The following is a 15,684-nucleotide window of genomic DNA, read 5'->3' as shown; positions in this document are numbered from 1 at the left end:
TTTTCCTTTTTAGACTTTTGCATAGATAATAGATTAGGCCTGATCACACAAACATTTGCTCCAAAGTGACAATGCTTATTCTTCTGCTGACGACGCTCATGCAAATTAAATAGTAACTACGCCTGAAAATTCAGGATAATCGCACCCGGATGTGCATGGCACCAGGAGCGCCAGGAGCCTGAAAGCCCATCCATACAAAAGTCCTCGTATGATCCCTGCTTTCTTTAATCTCTCGATCTCAGAGGCGCGTCGCCTGTAGTGACAGGCCCATTGTGAGGTTTCACCCAGTACATGAAACGAAAGTAATTCGCAAAAGCAAACCCGGTATATGTGACCGGGACATATCTCGCCCCACGGTGAATCCACCAAAGCGCCGTCTTGGCCGCCCATTGCGCAGAAACAAGGGCTGGTCCCATCTTCGACGCGAAGGCAGCGGGGACAATGTGGCGGTAGACGAAAGAATCATCCTCATAGTAGGCACGGGCGTGCGGAACAAACGCTCGCTTCGAATCCGTGTAACTCCGCATATCGTCCGTCCAGGACCCATGGAACTCCGCCTCGCTGCCCACGTACCACACCTCAGGCAAGATCTTGGCGCTCGACTGCCGGTGCACGCGCTTGAACAGCTCGACCATCGCAACGGCCGCCTTGCAGTTGGCGTCCATCGCGCTATCCGCGTCTTTCGTTCCGTGCGCGAGGATCAGGACGTCGGTCTCGGCCAGGATCGGGGCGAGGGCCGCGTAGTTGTCGTACGTCCAGTCGACGCCGAACTGGAGGGGCTTGATGCACTTGACGCGGTCCAGCGCCAGCTGCTCGGTGAGAGCTTGCCCGAGGGCCCCTCCAGAGCCGGTCATCGCCACGCGCCGGTTGCGGAGCGTGACGGCGGTGCCGAAGACCCAGTCGAACACGCGCACCATGGAGCCGAAGTAGTTCTGCGGATCGACGTGGTGCAGCGCGTGGTACTCGGGTCCGACGAAGAGGAAGTGCGGGTCCTTGGGGACGCGGGTGTAGGGGATGTGGTTGGAGTCGTGGCCTTCGTTCCACGCGACGACGATGGAGCGGACGGTTTGGATGGCCAGGACTAGTATTAATCCTTGTTTCGAGGTCATGCGCGGGTCGGACACCAGGAGTCGGCTGAACAGCCAGCTGAGGGTGCTTCCGACGATTTGGCAAATCAGCTCGAGTGATAGGTGGTAAAGGACGTTGCGGACGCTGTAGGCCTTGTTGAACTTGAGGTTGCGGTCGAAGTAGACGTGGTGGTACCGATGGATCCGTGCGATGTACCGGAGCGTATGGGAGGAAGACCGCTCCGAGTTATGGGCGATCCAGTGCACGAAATCGTAGAGAACTGATCCGACGAAGAAATGGGTTATCCCGAAGAGGATATTGTGGATCAGCCGCGACAGGCTGAAAAGTGGAATGGGAACGACAGTCGAGATAGAAGGCATGATAGGGTAAATAAATGAGAGATTCTTAAGAAGGATTGAATTAAGATGTGAGCTTGCAACCCGCTGATTAAAGAATGCTGAAAAGGTCGGAGTTAATGCATAGTTAGTGAGCGCCACAGGTAGTGGTAATATAGCCCTCGCCAGCAAGCTACGCTAAAAATAACATGAGAAATAAAACAAAAGAGATGCATCAGGCGTGGTAGCAGTTCGGAGCAAGCCGCTGGTCATGGACAAGCAATGGCAAGAAACGGCATAAGCTGCGGCGCGGCAGCAGCCACACTGCCTCGCGAACACGAACAATGGCTACATTCGGTGCTCGGGAATGCAAACAAGCTCAGAAAGTGGAGGTTGACTGAGCCTTCGTGAGATTGGGTTCCTACCTGCTCCAAGGCGTAGTTCTCAAAGGCGTCTAAGTAGGTGTGGCGCAGTAACTTTGGTTGGCACGAGCTCAGCGATCGCGAATACGAAAAAGGCACCATCCGGGATACGCCGGATAGGTTCCCGCGTATCGAAAGGGAGTCAGCTGAGTGAAGACGGATGTGTCTACTGCGTGGAAATGTTTCAATATGAGGTTCTACTTGGTAAGGTTAAGCTTACAAAAGTGCATGAATACAATTGTGTTCACTTAGTTCTTTCGCCTACGGATACGAGGGACAGTTGACCAAGAGGCTCGGTAGTGAGATCATTCTTGGTTTAGCATGTAAGGCTATTACCGATAGCCGCTTTCGAAGTTTCAGATCTGCGAATAATTATCCCATGTCGGCTGAAAAAAAGGGGCGCCTTTGGGTAGACAGCTCTACCAGGCGTTAGGTTCAGCAGGCCTGAAACCACCTTTGATAACCACGGTGCCACTTCGACCATTTTTTTCTCGTATGCACGGCATCATATATTTTTTGTGCCGCAAGGCATTCTTGTAGGCGTTCTTGTGAATGTATTGGGGGCACTGTTGGACGTGCGTTGCGGCAGTGTCGGAGAAACTGTTTACTGATCGCTCCTCTGAAACTAGTCGCTGGCAAGGCACATTTCGGTAAAACAAGCTTTTGTTTCGGCATTTTCACGCGACAGATCTGCACACCAATGCCCTACTTGACCAATGAGTAGCTCTGTTCCACCTACTAATAGTTGAAAAGGCCCGTATACTTCCGGTCGTGCTGAGTCGCGATGCGCGAGCAGTTGTGGTTCAGAAACATATAAGGCAGTATCATTTGATCAAAAAAATACAAAGACTACGATCCACTCAATTCCTTCCGTGCGTTGCTCAGCGCTACATGATTAGATTAGAGTTGCAACCTACTTCCACGTGCGAAGCTTATTCTTAATCTCTACGGTCACCCTTAAAATTCCAATATTTCCCCTTACCGTGCTACAGTCGAGTCTGATTTATAAGGTTACATCTGGCGGAAAATCTTGGGCTGTTTTTCGATGGGTCAAGATCCTCGGCTATAGTGATGCAGCTCGTACAACCTGGCAAGGTACCATCATGTTGGACATATGGAGACTGCTTTAAGTGTTTCACAGGCTCCACCAGCTCCGGCTCGGAAATTTCAGTCCGCTTGCGGAGACGGCCGCTTCTCCTTGGGTGGAGACGATGGATCCTCATTCGATCGAATGAATTATCTTAGAAAAATGCTATAGCTGGTATCATCGGAGGCTGTCTTGGGAACATTTCCAAATGGTGGAAACGTTACCAGGCAGCGACACGCCCATGCAGGCTCTTTTCTACAGTCCCCTCTCGCAGCGGATGGCTAGCGTAGATTTTTTTTGGTCATGTTATGGGTAGTTGAAGCCATCGTCGAGACGTGAATGGTTTGCCTGTGATGCGTTCTTCACGTGTGTATTGATGCTTATGGCACTACAGTAGCGGCCCTATTAATCAAGAAAAAGTTGTGAATGTCAACTCGACAACGTTAGGAAAATAGGAGGTTAAGGCAGAGGGATTGTGCCCAATAATAACAATGACATGAGTAATGATATGAGTGAACTTGTCAATCACTGAATCCTGAACTCCTTGACATCAGTGCCTTTCGCTGCTTGGATCCATTCCCCATTCATGAGGTCCGGTACGAAAGTATCTCCAATGAACGCAAACGTGTCTTCCCGCCTACGCAACACGAATGGGTCCAAGTTTCCCTTGAAGAAGCAAATCAAGTCCCCCTCTTTGGTATCGCCTGGAGCGATGGCTGCGTATCCTCTCCCTGTGACTACCCAGGACCTCTCCATTCCAACCGCCTTGACTCGGAAACTAAAATCATCCCGAGGTCCATTGCTGCTGCTATGGTCTTGGCCAGAGATCCATGTCTGGTAAGCGTCGCCGCAAGTCGCCCTCAATACACCGTCATGATCACGATAGTCCCCCCGACAAAGCGTTTTGCAGAACGCTTCAAAGCGCTCTTCCGGGCTTGCATAGGCTTTCATCTTTTCCAAGGCAATCTCTTTCCACTCTTCGCACGTTGACTTCCACGCAGCTTCATCCCCTTGGAGCGGCGCCGGGTGCGCACTTTGGACCTCATCCACCTGAATCCCTTTCAACGCAAGAGTCTTCAGGTCAGCCGAGAACCGAACGACGTCGGAACCCAGCGCGGCTGGCTCCATCGTCCACGGAAACCTCTCCGCCTCGGCGTTGAGCCACTCGTAACCCAGCGTGGCCGGCGTCGTGTAAAGCATATGCCACCGCTCCTGCGCAGGGACGTTCGCTGCCTTGCGCACGAGGCGCCACTGCTCGGTCTTTGGTGCTGTCCAATCCCTCGTCCACGACGGCATGACGCCACCTCCTTCAGCTGATGCACCGCCCATGTAGTGCAGCGCATGCAGCGGGTTCTCGGGCGAGCAGATCAGGTAGGCGCAGAGCTCTGTCTGGATTTCTTCGAAAGGGCGGGAGTAGTCGACCTGGACGAATTTGCGGTCGGCCTCGGTGGCCAGCCCCAGCAGCGCGTAGACGCGGTCCTCGAACTTGGTGCACTCGAGCGTCTCGGTCATGGGCATGGCGTGCAGCAGCGGCCAACCGCCTGCGGCCAGGACGCCCTTCAGCGCATCCCACTCGTGCAGGCAGCGCTTGAGCTTGCACTGCACGAAGGCGTCGCCGCGGTTGTTGCCCAGGTTGTCGAAGATCAGGTCGGTGCTGAGCTTGACGATGCGCGTGAAGTCGGTCGTCTTGTTGCCGCACTGCGCTACTGGTTGTTGGGAGAGGAGGGCCTCTTGCAGAATCCAGAGGCGCCGGAACCAGGGGCGGCCGAAGAAGTGCTGGAGGGCGGGCATGGGGAGGTCTTTTGGCTTGATTTCCTTATCGGACGAGGCGTTGCACAGATAGTCCACCACGGCCTTGTCTTCATCTGAGGCCTCGCCAAGCCAGATCCAGGTGCGCGTCGCCTTCCGGAAGATGTCACCCATCATGCGGACTTGACTGCTCTTGTCTGAAGTCTCGTCTTGGCAGATGCAGAGCGCATCTACCCAGAGCGTGATGGTTGCGGACTCATTCCGGAGGTAGTTGAGCGCGACGTGAAGGTTTTCCGTAATATTTATGTTCTGCTCATTGACTTGGGCTGTTTTGCCTTTCTCCTCCGAGCCCCAGACATAGGAGAGGGCTTCATAGCTTGGAGGGTTGTCGAGCTCGATCGCATCCAGGGTACAGATTAGAGGCTGCCCGAAAACTCCAGGCTGCAGCCGAACCAAGCGTACCTGCTTCTCCCCAAGCGGTTGGTACACTTTGCCGTACGTTTGAACGTACATGTTGATCCTCTCCCAGGCGAGCGGATGTCGGTACAGTGAAGGCGATTATTAGATGATTGGCGCTAGCGCTGGAGGCCAATGCACAATTTTTCTGAGAAGTGGCACGGCGAGAATCCGGAGCTGAAGATCACAAAACTTAGCCGCCGAGAAAAATAGCCCCGCAGCTGAATCTCACCTGCATGATAAGCAGTAGATTGGCTGCCTTTTGGCCCCCAACAACTCGGCCCAGGCAACGCGCTGACCCTACATGCCATAAATTCATCAAGGCTGCAACGCATAACAACGGCCTGTATATGATCACTTTTTGACACGTGATAATAGCATCGAGGTCGACGTTTCTGTATAACATCAGCAGCGTCTACAATCCCCAGTGTTTCAGCTAAGCGCTCTCGTGTGGGGAATGCATCATTCTTCCATCCAATCCGACTCGCAGACGCCTGATCATCCTTGACTCTGCCTTCGGGATGCTTACCATTCCAGGGATAATTTGCATGCAGCTTGACGAGCTCCACCGACAGCTCACAGCATGTTGCAATTTTTCAAACGCAGCTTTCCCTCCCGCTTCGAATTCGTCTTCTGTTTTATCTAGGCCTTCACGCCACCTTGTATGACTGTCGCAACAGCTTCACCAAGGCGCACATGACAGTCTGCCAGCATGGCAGCGGCTTCGGCCCTCTCGGAACTCTTGGAGCTCTTATTGCCTGAGCAGAAAGCTTTAGGCGTTCTTGCACTCTTTGCATGTGCGGTTTATTTCCTCTTTCGTGCGCCGCATCACCAAAGCCCTAAGAATCCCATACCTCTAGGAGTAAAACATGACGTTAGAAAAGCAAAAACCCTAGATTCTCAGAGAGTGAAGGCAATCTACAATATCTTATGTTCCAGGGACCAGGAAGGCCGTAAAACCAAGGGAAAACGCGAGTACTCTATTGGAATCATCACAGCGCTCAAAGAGGAGTTCAGAGCAACGATTGCCATGCTAGATGAAGAACATGACGCACCGTCAGATTTTCAAAAACCACCCGAAGACTCCAACGATTACGTCTGGGGACGCATTGCACAACACAACGTCGTTATCGTTTCCTTTCCATCGGGAATTTACGGGACTAGTATTGCCGCTCGCGTTGCGACCCTATTGGTATCGGCGTTCCCTTCAATTCGGCTGGGTTTCATGGTCGGAATTGGTGGTGGAGTTCCCTCCCCCAACCACGACATCCGCCTTGGTGATATCGTGGTAAGCCAACCAGGACAGGGAACAGCAGGCGGTGTAGTTCAATACGACCTGGGTAAAGAGGAAGAGGGAAAATTCCGCTGCACAGGCTCTCTAAACAAGCCGCCCTCTGCGCTTCTGAGCGCCCTGACTTCTTTCCGGGCGCGACCACGGATATTTGAATTGTGCGAAACGATCCACCATGCGTCTATGGCTATCTACCAGGCTTTTGAGTTTGATGAGGCCACGCCTACCTATGCGTATCAAGGATCGGAGAATGATCGGCTGTTTCAAGCTGTCAGCGGCTTGACGTTTTTACCCTGGAAGTCATCTCGACCAATTGTGCGACGGAAGCGACCACGGCCAGAAGCACCAACGATTCACTACGGATTAGTTGCCTCTGGGAACAGAGTCATGAAGAACGGCAGGGAAAGAGACAAGATTCTCGCCACCTTAAAGCGAGAGACCAATGGCGGTGAATGTCTATGCTTTGAGATGGAGGCTGCCGGTCTCATGGACAACTTTCCTTGTTTGGTAATCAGGGGAATTAGCGACTACGCCGACTCTCATAAGGGCCATTCATGGCATGGATATGCTGCTATGACGGCAGCTGCATTCGCGAGAGAGCTACTTCATATACTGAAGCCCCCTGAAGTCGAATCATCTGCAAAGGCCAGGGACGTTATGTTTGAAGTACGCCAAGGTCAGTTATATTCCAAACAAGAAAATAGCTACTCCATTTTTTCCGCATCTCCTGACTAGATAACAGACGTGCAAGAGATAAAAGCCGATGTTTCCACTCTCTCGAACGTAGCTACGGTGCAAAAAATCCAAGGGTGGCTTGCTCCATCAGACCACGCAAAGAACTTCGAAGATGCTCAAGAGGCCTGTTACAGTAAGACTAATGCGTGGCTTTTCGAGCACAGCACTTACCACTCTTGGCTTTCGGGTAAACTTGACTGTATATGGCTACATGGGCCATCGGGGTGTGGGAAGACAGTTCTGTCGTCCACAATGATAGATGCGCTGATGAGGAATGGGCCATGCTTATACTTCTTCTTCGACTTTCGTGACGAAAAGAAGCAAACCCTTAGGGAACTTCTACTGTCACTCATCTGCCAGCTTTATTCTACATCTAATGGACCCAGAGAGGTGCTGCATCGACTTTACTCATCAAGAGACTGGAACCAAACAAAGCCATCAACGACTACCCTCATCGAAGTTTTTGACAACATGTTGCATCATTCAGGTCACGTAAAACTTGTTTTGGACGCACTCGATGAATCGAAAAAGGGAAGAGACCGCGAGGAACTCTTGCAGTGGCTCCACAGGCAGATCCGGGGCACAATGTCGAAAAGCTCCAAATTCAGGATCATCATGACGAGTCGAAGCGAACAGCAAGACATCATTGGAGCACTCGGCCCGCTAGTCTCAGAAAAGGCTCAATTGTCCATTGAAGAAAACGCTTTCAAGGTCAGGGATGACATTCGCAAATATATCGAACGGCGAATTGCGAAGGATCGCATGTTTGCACGATGGCGAAACGAGGCCGATGGCTATCCAGGTGAACCAAGGTTCCGACTGGAAGAAGAATCTTGTGCCGAAAACGAAGTAGAGTCCGAGAAACTCCATGCATACGAGGACTCAAATTTTGATGCTCTCGCGAATGAATCCGAATGGGATCCTATCCTGAGAAAAGCGAGAGACGTACTTGTCGATAAAGCTGGTACGATGTAAGCTCTACCATATCCTCAAGATTGTTAACAGAATGATATCTGACATATTGAACTCACAGGTTTCGCTGGGCTTCTCTACAGCTTGATAGCCTCGGTTCACTCGGAACCTCTGCAAAGATGGAAGAGGCCCTTGCGGATCTACCAGAAGGGCTCAACGATATCTATGCCCGGAGCTTGAGGGAGATACCCAAAAGGCATAGAGATGATGCAATCCGTATCCTACAGATGACACTCGCTTCAAAGCGCGCATTGGCTGTTGAGGATATGTTGGTATTTACGAGTGTTGACTTGGAGGCTACCCCTGGTCATTCAATCAACGATTCCAAGAAGATGAAAGATTTGGCTCCGTTCTCCAGCATACTGTCCGTCCTTATAAAGATAAGAACGAGACGTGTGACTGTTCACGAAAGGAAATGCCTTGAGATTGCACATTCTTCCGTTATGGACTACCTCTACTCACAAACACTAGAACCGTGCTTGGATGTCACCTTCTCTGACATTTCAAGCAGGATATCTGTCCTCCGTATCTGCCTTGCCTGTCTGATGACGATCAAGGATTTGCCTGGACAATATTATCCTCCATTAAGCTATGCGTGGGAGGAGTGGATCACTCATGCAAGAATTCAAGAAGTGGAGAAAGAAGCCTATGAAGATATTCTGAGGTATTTGCTCCATAGCGGCACAGTGAAGTATCACAAAATCGGGAACTTTACTTCTACAGGCCCTCCACTCTATCTAGCCTCCAGGCTGGGATTGTCAAGCACCGTAAAACGACTTCTGGAGCACGGAATCAGCCCGAACGAACCAGGAGGGAATACAAGAACATTGGCCGCCATCCGCACCAACTCGTACTACAAGAAAAAGCTCATTGAGTCCCAGGTGGACCCAGAAGAGCTTGTTGGACAAGTCAATGTCAACGCTAAAGGAGCAAGGTTTGAATATGCTTTGCACGCTGCGTGTCTTGCCAGAAGCTCTAAGATCGTGGAACTACTGCTCGAGAATGGGGCAGACGTAAACGCCCAAAATGATGATCACGAGACTCCGTTATATGTGGCGTGCGGCATGGGCCCATTGGATACTGTGAGGGTACTGCTGGACTACGGAGCCGATACCAACGCAAAGGGAGGAGAATATGGTACTCCATTGCGTCGAGCATGCCTTCTGGGTGATGTGACTGGTTTTCCTAGCCCTTCTCCTTCGTGGAGCGTTGAGATGTTCAATGGCATTGTGAAGATGCTACTTGATCATGGAGCAGACCCTAATGACTGTGAATCACGCTTTGGGAGTCCTCTAGTGTATGCAGCCTCCAAAAGGGCTCCGTGCATTGTTCAGACCTTACTCGAAAGGGGGGCTGATGTTGATTATCGGCAGTATGGGAAGTATACTGCCTTGGAGAGGGCTATCGTGAACGAGAATTTTGGGGTCGTCCAAGTGCTGATCGAGAATGGCGCGACCTTTGATCTCCTTAGTTTGGAACACCAAATGTATCTTTTAGAAGCCAAGGACCGAGGCTTTCGCACCACTGGAGACGAGCCCAAGAGCCAATGCTGTACTCCAATTGTAGTGGAGCGGCTGGAGGAGTTGGAACGTCAGCGCGTGAAGGGAGAGTTGCGCACAAGGAGGCCGAAAGATGAATCCAGATTTAGAAGGCGATAAGTAGTATCACTGTAGGAGAATTTCTCCTGCTGCTAACGTGGCAGACGGGCGATGTAGACATTCTCGTCTCCCCCGAGACAGGTAAATACAAATTAGTCCGTCAAGTTGCATGATTGGCTGCATTACTGAGCATCAATCGCGCTCAGCTTACGTAATTCCACGCTACAACACTCGCGTGACTCAGTAAGCGGCTATAGGCTGGTAGTGCATCACCACCTTTACATCCAAGCCCAACACAACCCATAGCTCATCAAGCCATGGCCAAACTTACAGATTTACCACGGGAGCTCCGCCAAAAGATCCTCCTCGCGGCCGTGCAGCAAGAAGACCGGCTAGTCGGCAGCACATGGCCGCAAACCATCACCACGCTCCTGCGCGTGTGCAAGACTCTCCGACGGGACATGCCATGGGTGCTCAACACATGGTCTCCACAGCGCTGGCTGCAGCGCCCCTCCGACCTCACAACACTCCCCACCTCCCTGACGATCGACGGCGTCGCCTGCGGCCCGTTCGCGGCAAAACCCATGCACACCCTGCGCATCAGCATCTTCCACGACGCATTGCCGGCCAACATCCGCAAAGCCGACTGGGCCATGAGCCGCGCCGAAGTCCTGCATCCAGAACTCATCGACGCCTGGAATGCCTTCGTCCCGCAGCTGCCCGTGGACGAGGGCATCCGCCCCACCGTCCTCCTCGACGTCACGCCCGCGCCGGGCTGGATGCGCGCGGGGGGCCACGTGTGCGAGCTGAACGCATTGCTGCTAGACGACCGCACGGCGCGCATCTTCATGAGCTGGCAGGTCGACGGCATCGCGGATCTCGTGCTGCGCGTGCACCGGCACTACGCGGGGAACGTGGACGTCAAGCTGACCGGCGCGCTGGCCGTGAAGAGCTCGCAGTTCGTGGCGGGGGTGGTCCATCGGTTGCTGTGGAACAACGGCATCCGCGTCCATTTCGTCGGCGAGTACGTCGACCCGGCGCGCGCGGGGCTGGGGATGATCAGGCATGCTGTGCAGCGCCTGGCGCCGAAGAAAAAGACGGCCGAGGTAGAGGACTGGGCGAGGGCGGTGAGGTTGGCGCCGCTGAGGAAGGTGGAGTGGTCGAAGAAGTCGGTTAAGTTGTTTGATAGGGCTTGTGATGGAGGGAGTGTGGAGGCGGTGACGGATGATTTAAGGGAAGTGGCGGAGCTGATGGTTGATGAAAGGAGGACCCGTTTGGAGATGCCGCCGTTCGGGAATGCACATCGTGCTATGGTACACAGCGTGGCGCAGGATATGGGCCTGTTGACGGCGTCGGAAGGGGAGGGCGAGAATCGATATGTCGTTATCACCAAGAAGTCTCTTTGAAATTAGCAGGTGCTGACATATTACGATCAAAATGAGCCCTGGGATGAATTACTCATTATGGAAAACGCGTATGCAAATTAATAGAGGCGTCTTCAAGGTCATGTTCGAAGTGACCATATGGTTAGTCTGAGCCAGGATCTATGTAGAGATGGTAATACACTTGGCATGTTGGAGAGTCGATCTTGACTATCAAGTCCCAAGGACAGCACGTGCAATCATGCAAGCGAAAGCTGCATCTATTCCCCAGGCTTGTTACTCGTCCGGTTTCGCAGTCAAGCCCAGGCTGGACAACATGGCTGAGCCCTTCAGCCTCAGCATTTTCAATACCTGTTTACTTTCTGTCAAAGTACTTTCAAGGTTATACCGGCTAGAGCTGTTGCAGCTTCAATTTCCTGAGACGCTGTATCGTGTGATGTTCCCAGAGGATACGGTATGGATCCATTTCGAATGGCGGAGACGGATAGCACGAGACCATCCATAACGACTGAAGCATTGAATTCCGTGGTAAAGTCATTCGAGGTGATAAGGTGATAGCCCTGGTATATACTATTAGAGTTTTCTGGAGTACCAAAAGACCGGTGGATGCTACCAAGTCATCCATCCCCCGATATCATTCCCAAATGCCTGGCAATTAATTACATGCAGCGCATTAAGAATGCATATACCGCGTCTGCTTGAGCGCAGGCACTGGCGTAGCTATCAATGTATAATTAGGCAAACGTGACTTGCGCAAAATCCGCGGCTGAGAAGTGCACAGAGAATCAGGGTAGAAAGTCCCGATCTCGGAACCAACTCTCCACGATCCCATTAAACTGCTCCGCCCCCTGCTGATGCAACCAATGCCCCTCCTCCAGCACGCTCACCCGATCCCCCACCCCGGCCTCATCCAACCCAATCGCCTTCTCCATATCAACCTTATACTCCGCCGCCACAACCGCCAGCCTCGGCACCCGCTCCTCCCCCGTCCTCGCCCCAAACCCCTCCTTCAAATACCCCTCCGCATCCTCCCACCTCCCCAGCGTCCCGTCATACCCATTCAGCTCCAGCCCCGTCTGCACCACGGCATCCACATCCGCGCCCCACGTCCGCAACTTATGCCACGTCTTCTCCCACTCGGGCGTGCGCTCGTCGTACACGCCCGCCACCGCCTCGAACCACGCCGTAATCGTCTGCAGCGCGTGCGCCGTGTCGTTCCGTATATCTGCATTCAGCGATGCCGTGTCGTTCGCCGTCAGGTAGTACGCGGAATCGACCAGCACCGCGCCGCGCACCTGCGCTGGATGCTCGATGGCCAGGATGGCTGCGACGAGGCCGCCGAGCGAGTGCCCCATGACGAGCGCGGGCTGCGTGAAGTTGAGGTGGGACAGCAGGGCGGAGGCGTCGGCGGCGAAGGCGGTGGGCGAGTAGAGCGAGGGAAAAGCGGTGGGGGACGGGTAGGCGGGGGAGCGCCCGTGGCCGCGTAGGTCGAGGGCGAGGACTTGGAAGCCCAGCGTGAGGAGGAACGGGATTTGGAAGGACCAGTCGAGCAGGTCGCAGCCCCAGCCGTGGAGGAGGAGGATGGGGGCGGCGGTGGGGGGCCCCTCGAGGGTGTAGAAGAGGGAGGTGCCGTTGGCGAGGAAGTGGGCGCCGCTCATGGCTGCGGTTTTGTTTTTTTTTATTTTTTTTTCCTTTGTACTTGCTAGAGTACAGATCCAGCTCAACGCAGAATTGTTTGAGTGAAGAGTTGATGTGTTTCAATCCGAGGGCTACGTCTATATACTAACGGTCTTGGCACGCAGTGGAGCTCGCATCCTTTGGAGGAGGAATTGTTCAACCTAGTATAAATGATGCAATTTCTTTAATCAGCAGATTACCACTTCAGCGGAATGTGAACCGCGCTGATAAATCTTTGCAATGGGAACTCGAGAGGTGAGTGCACGCAGGCTTACAAATGCGTGCGTGGTCGGGCGTCTGATTGGTCATTGCCATCCTGGTCGCCAGAAGGATTGTCGTGTTGGTCCGCGAGATTTTGTCCACATGAAAATGGATTTGGTTGGTGGAAATGGGGTGCGAAACTTCAACTTAATGTCGACAGTTGAGGCTGCATATGTTTAATGGAAGATTCTTTCAATGTTGCGGAGTAGGATGCATATCTTGAGGCTTTGGTAGTGCTTAATAATGCATGCAAAGGGCTTAAACAGCATTAGCAAGATTCCATGCTAGGTGGTTTGGATACTAGTGTATTGGCTTTATCGTAATTTGCTTTCACTTTAAACCATAGGCAGATGAGGTGGTTATGATGCCAAGAGCTGTGAGGAACAGGGCGTCGGAAGGCGCCACGAACCCGGCGGCAGCTCATTCTTCATACCGAACTCGTGGATTGCATCTATCGATCATGCAAATTAATACTTTAGCATTAGCTATACGTGCTTTTACTCGGATTGCACTTAGTTTCATCGCCATTATGATCCGTCGAAGTATCTCTCAGCATCACGTGGGACGCGTGCTGCTTACGTTAAATTCCTACAGGACTACCCCACTTTCTGCCTGCAGAACACTATGTCGTGTCACAATCGTGCTAAGTCTCCAATTTGCTCTCATATTTGATCACATTCCAGCGTTGCACCAGTCCCAACGACCGAAGCTCGGCTAGAATCACACCAGGCAGAAGGAGAACGCCATCGAGAGCAACAACCAGACACTGGCAGGGTAGAAAGGTTATTCATTACGTCAAATAAATCATTCAGTACTCTCACGCAACATCTTCATCTATCTCGCCCCGGTGCAACATTGTTCTAATCCCGGCTCCAACAACCTCGATGAAGCGGTCTTCGTCTATCGAGACGTCCAGGTCATGCCAGTCACCCTTCTCGTCACTAAAGTTTGCGTGTGCACTAAAGTAGCGATGCCTCCTCAGCTTTGCCAGATTCCTGAAGCCTTTGTAATTCAAGTTGTGCGGTAGGATCTCCACTACGCTGGAGCCTTCCGGAAGAAACATCGAATGCGTCAAGCCCGCTCCGTGGACACCGACAAGGATGTCCGTCTCTCGGATAATCTGCAGCTGCTTGGAAAACGGGATAGCTGCAAAATCAATTGACTGTATGTGGACGTTGGGAAAGTGTGCTTGTAGATTTTCAAGATGATGTGGGGTGTCGCGGAGGGCTCTGGTCTCACGACGGTCGATAAAAGTGAGTGTCAGGCTCGATGTAACCTCTCGGGAATATGAGGAAGATTTCATGAGGTTGTCGTAGCCGTACTGCGAGAGAACGCGCCGTGAGAAAATGTCGAGTAGCGGGGAATGTGTGCAAGCGCCAGCATGCCAGTCACCACGCCAGAGCGGGTTGCTGCCTCCTGCGAGGGGAATGATGACGTTGTCGAGGCATGCCGGTTCGGAGCCAAAGGGCAGCTCCTTGAGGCGCACGATTGGAAGCGGGGCGAACAGCCTCCAGAGGTCGAAGTATGGTCCGTCAGGGTGGTTATCAAGTATGACAATCTGCGTTGACGGTATATCTGCTGCGGAAATGAGCGACTCGGATGTCGGTAGCTTCGATGGATCGAGAGGCGTAATGCGTAGCGCGTCGATGGTGAGATAGAGGGAGAATATCTCCAGCAGCGAATGCCAGAGGTTTCCGTCGCCCTCCCGTTTTAGGAGAATAGTGTACTTCGGGGAGGATGATTCCGTGCAGAGAGGCTCTGGGGATTTCTTTGTGGTTGTGGAGAAGTACTGGGAGTAGATGTGGTACGGCCCGGTGTTGTACATGTATTTGGGAAATGATTGTGTGTCCAACACCGCTGCAGAACCATCCGCACTGGAGCTATCCCACGTCGTGCAGTCGAGCTTGAAGGTAGTCGACTGCTGTGTATGCAGCATCGATACTCCCTTGGCCAGGCAAAAGATGTCCCTGCGTTCCTCCGTGATGGTCGTGCCAAAGCACTCGAGTGAGGAATCGGACGATATGGGGTTGCAGTACGACTGGCGCCCGTCGCGCAAGTTGGTGAGGTATGCCGTGCTGTACTTGCTTTCGCACCATTCTGGATCCGTGGCTTGAACTTCATACTCTGCTGGGAGCGGTAGCTCCTGAGCTGGGTCTGATTGTTCGATCGGGCAAGACTTTGAGGTAATGATCGGCGAGGCGTAAGGATGGTCGGTGGATCGGTTGCGCGATAGGTAGAGGTAGGCTAGTAGAGTGGAAGTGATGGCAAATACAACCAAAACTCTGCGCCGCCAGCCAGCGGGCACAATCATTGCGTAATTCATAACGAGTGGACTATCTACAAACACAAGCTCTTCAGAAGCGAAGCGTGACAGGGAGTATATCTGGGGCGAGTCTCCTTCCACTCCTTTTCCTTGGCATAACCAAACTCTTCATGGACGGCGGAGCTCGCTAGATTTTGCAAGTGTGATACACGGCGCCACCCAGCGTGCGCGTCTTGGGATCCTGTGGAGGTCTGAGCTTCCTGATTGAGCGCGTGAATACGAGATTCTCCGAGGGAAAACCACTTTTGGTGTTTGGAGACATCTGACGAGCGACGTCGGCAAGCGGCACTCGAACCGAATTCACATTAGCTACAATTGAAGCTTTTTA

General features: G+C 52.7%; 5 protein-coding genes across 5 annotated transcripts; 1 reads left to right on the top strand and 4 right to left on the bottom strand.

Annotated features, from left to right (window-relative positions):
- Positions 1-224: 224 nt before the first annotated feature.
- LTHEOB_2970 (Integral membrane protein) lies at positions 225-1,448 on the bottom strand (the record flags this gene model as incomplete). Its single annotated transcript, XM_035511841.1, has 1 exon — positions 225-1,448. One exon carries the CDS (start codon positions 1,446-1,448, stop codon positions 225-227), a length of 1,224 nt encoding a protein of 407 aa, XP_035363696.1.
- Positions 1,449-3,437: 1,989 nt separating this feature from the next.
- On the bottom strand, positions 3,438-5,174 carry LTHEOB_2969 (Ankyrin and het domain-containing protein; the record flags this gene model as incomplete). Its single annotated transcript, XM_035511839.1, has 1 exon — positions 3,438-5,174. One exon carries the CDS (start codon positions 5,172-5,174, stop codon positions 3,438-3,440), a length of 1,737 nt encoding a protein of 578 aa, XP_035363695.1.
- A 4,856-nt stretch (positions 5,175-10,030) lies between these two features.
- LTHEOB_2968 (uncharacterized protein) lies at positions 10,031-11,119 on the top strand (the record flags this gene model as incomplete). Its single annotated transcript, XM_035511838.1, has 1 exon — positions 10,031-11,119. The coding sequence occupies one exon, from the start codon at positions 10,031-10,033 to the stop codon at positions 11,117-11,119; it is 1,089 nt and encodes a 362-aa protein (XP_035363694.1).
- Positions 11,120-11,880: 761 nt separating this feature from the next.
- Positions 11,881-12,753, bottom strand: LTHEOB_2967 (Alpha beta hydrolase fold protein; the record flags this gene model as incomplete). The annotated part of the gene is made up of 1 exon (XM_035511837.1): positions 11,881-12,753. The coding sequence occupies one exon, from the start codon at positions 12,751-12,753 to the stop codon at positions 11,881-11,883; it is 873 nt and encodes a 290-aa protein (XP_035363693.1).
- A 1,097-nt stretch (positions 12,754-13,850) lies between these two features.
- Positions 13,851-15,344, bottom strand: LTHEOB_2966 (uncharacterized protein; the record flags this gene model as incomplete). The annotated part of the gene is made up of 1 exon (XM_035511836.1): positions 13,851-15,344. One exon carries the CDS (start codon positions 15,342-15,344, stop codon positions 13,851-13,853), a length of 1,494 nt encoding a protein of 497 aa, XP_035363692.1.
- Positions 15,345-15,684: the final 340 nt, after the last annotated feature.

This window comes from Lasiodiplodia theobromae, assembly GCF_012971845.1.
Source record: "Lasiodiplodia theobromae strain AM2As chromosome Unknown scaffold_7, whole genome shotgun sequence".
NCBI lineage: Eukaryota > Fungi > Ascomycota > Dothideomycetes > Botryosphaeriales > Botryosphaeriaceae > Lasiodiplodia > Lasiodiplodia theobromae.
This window is presented reverse-complemented; position numbering and strand designations above follow the sequence as displayed.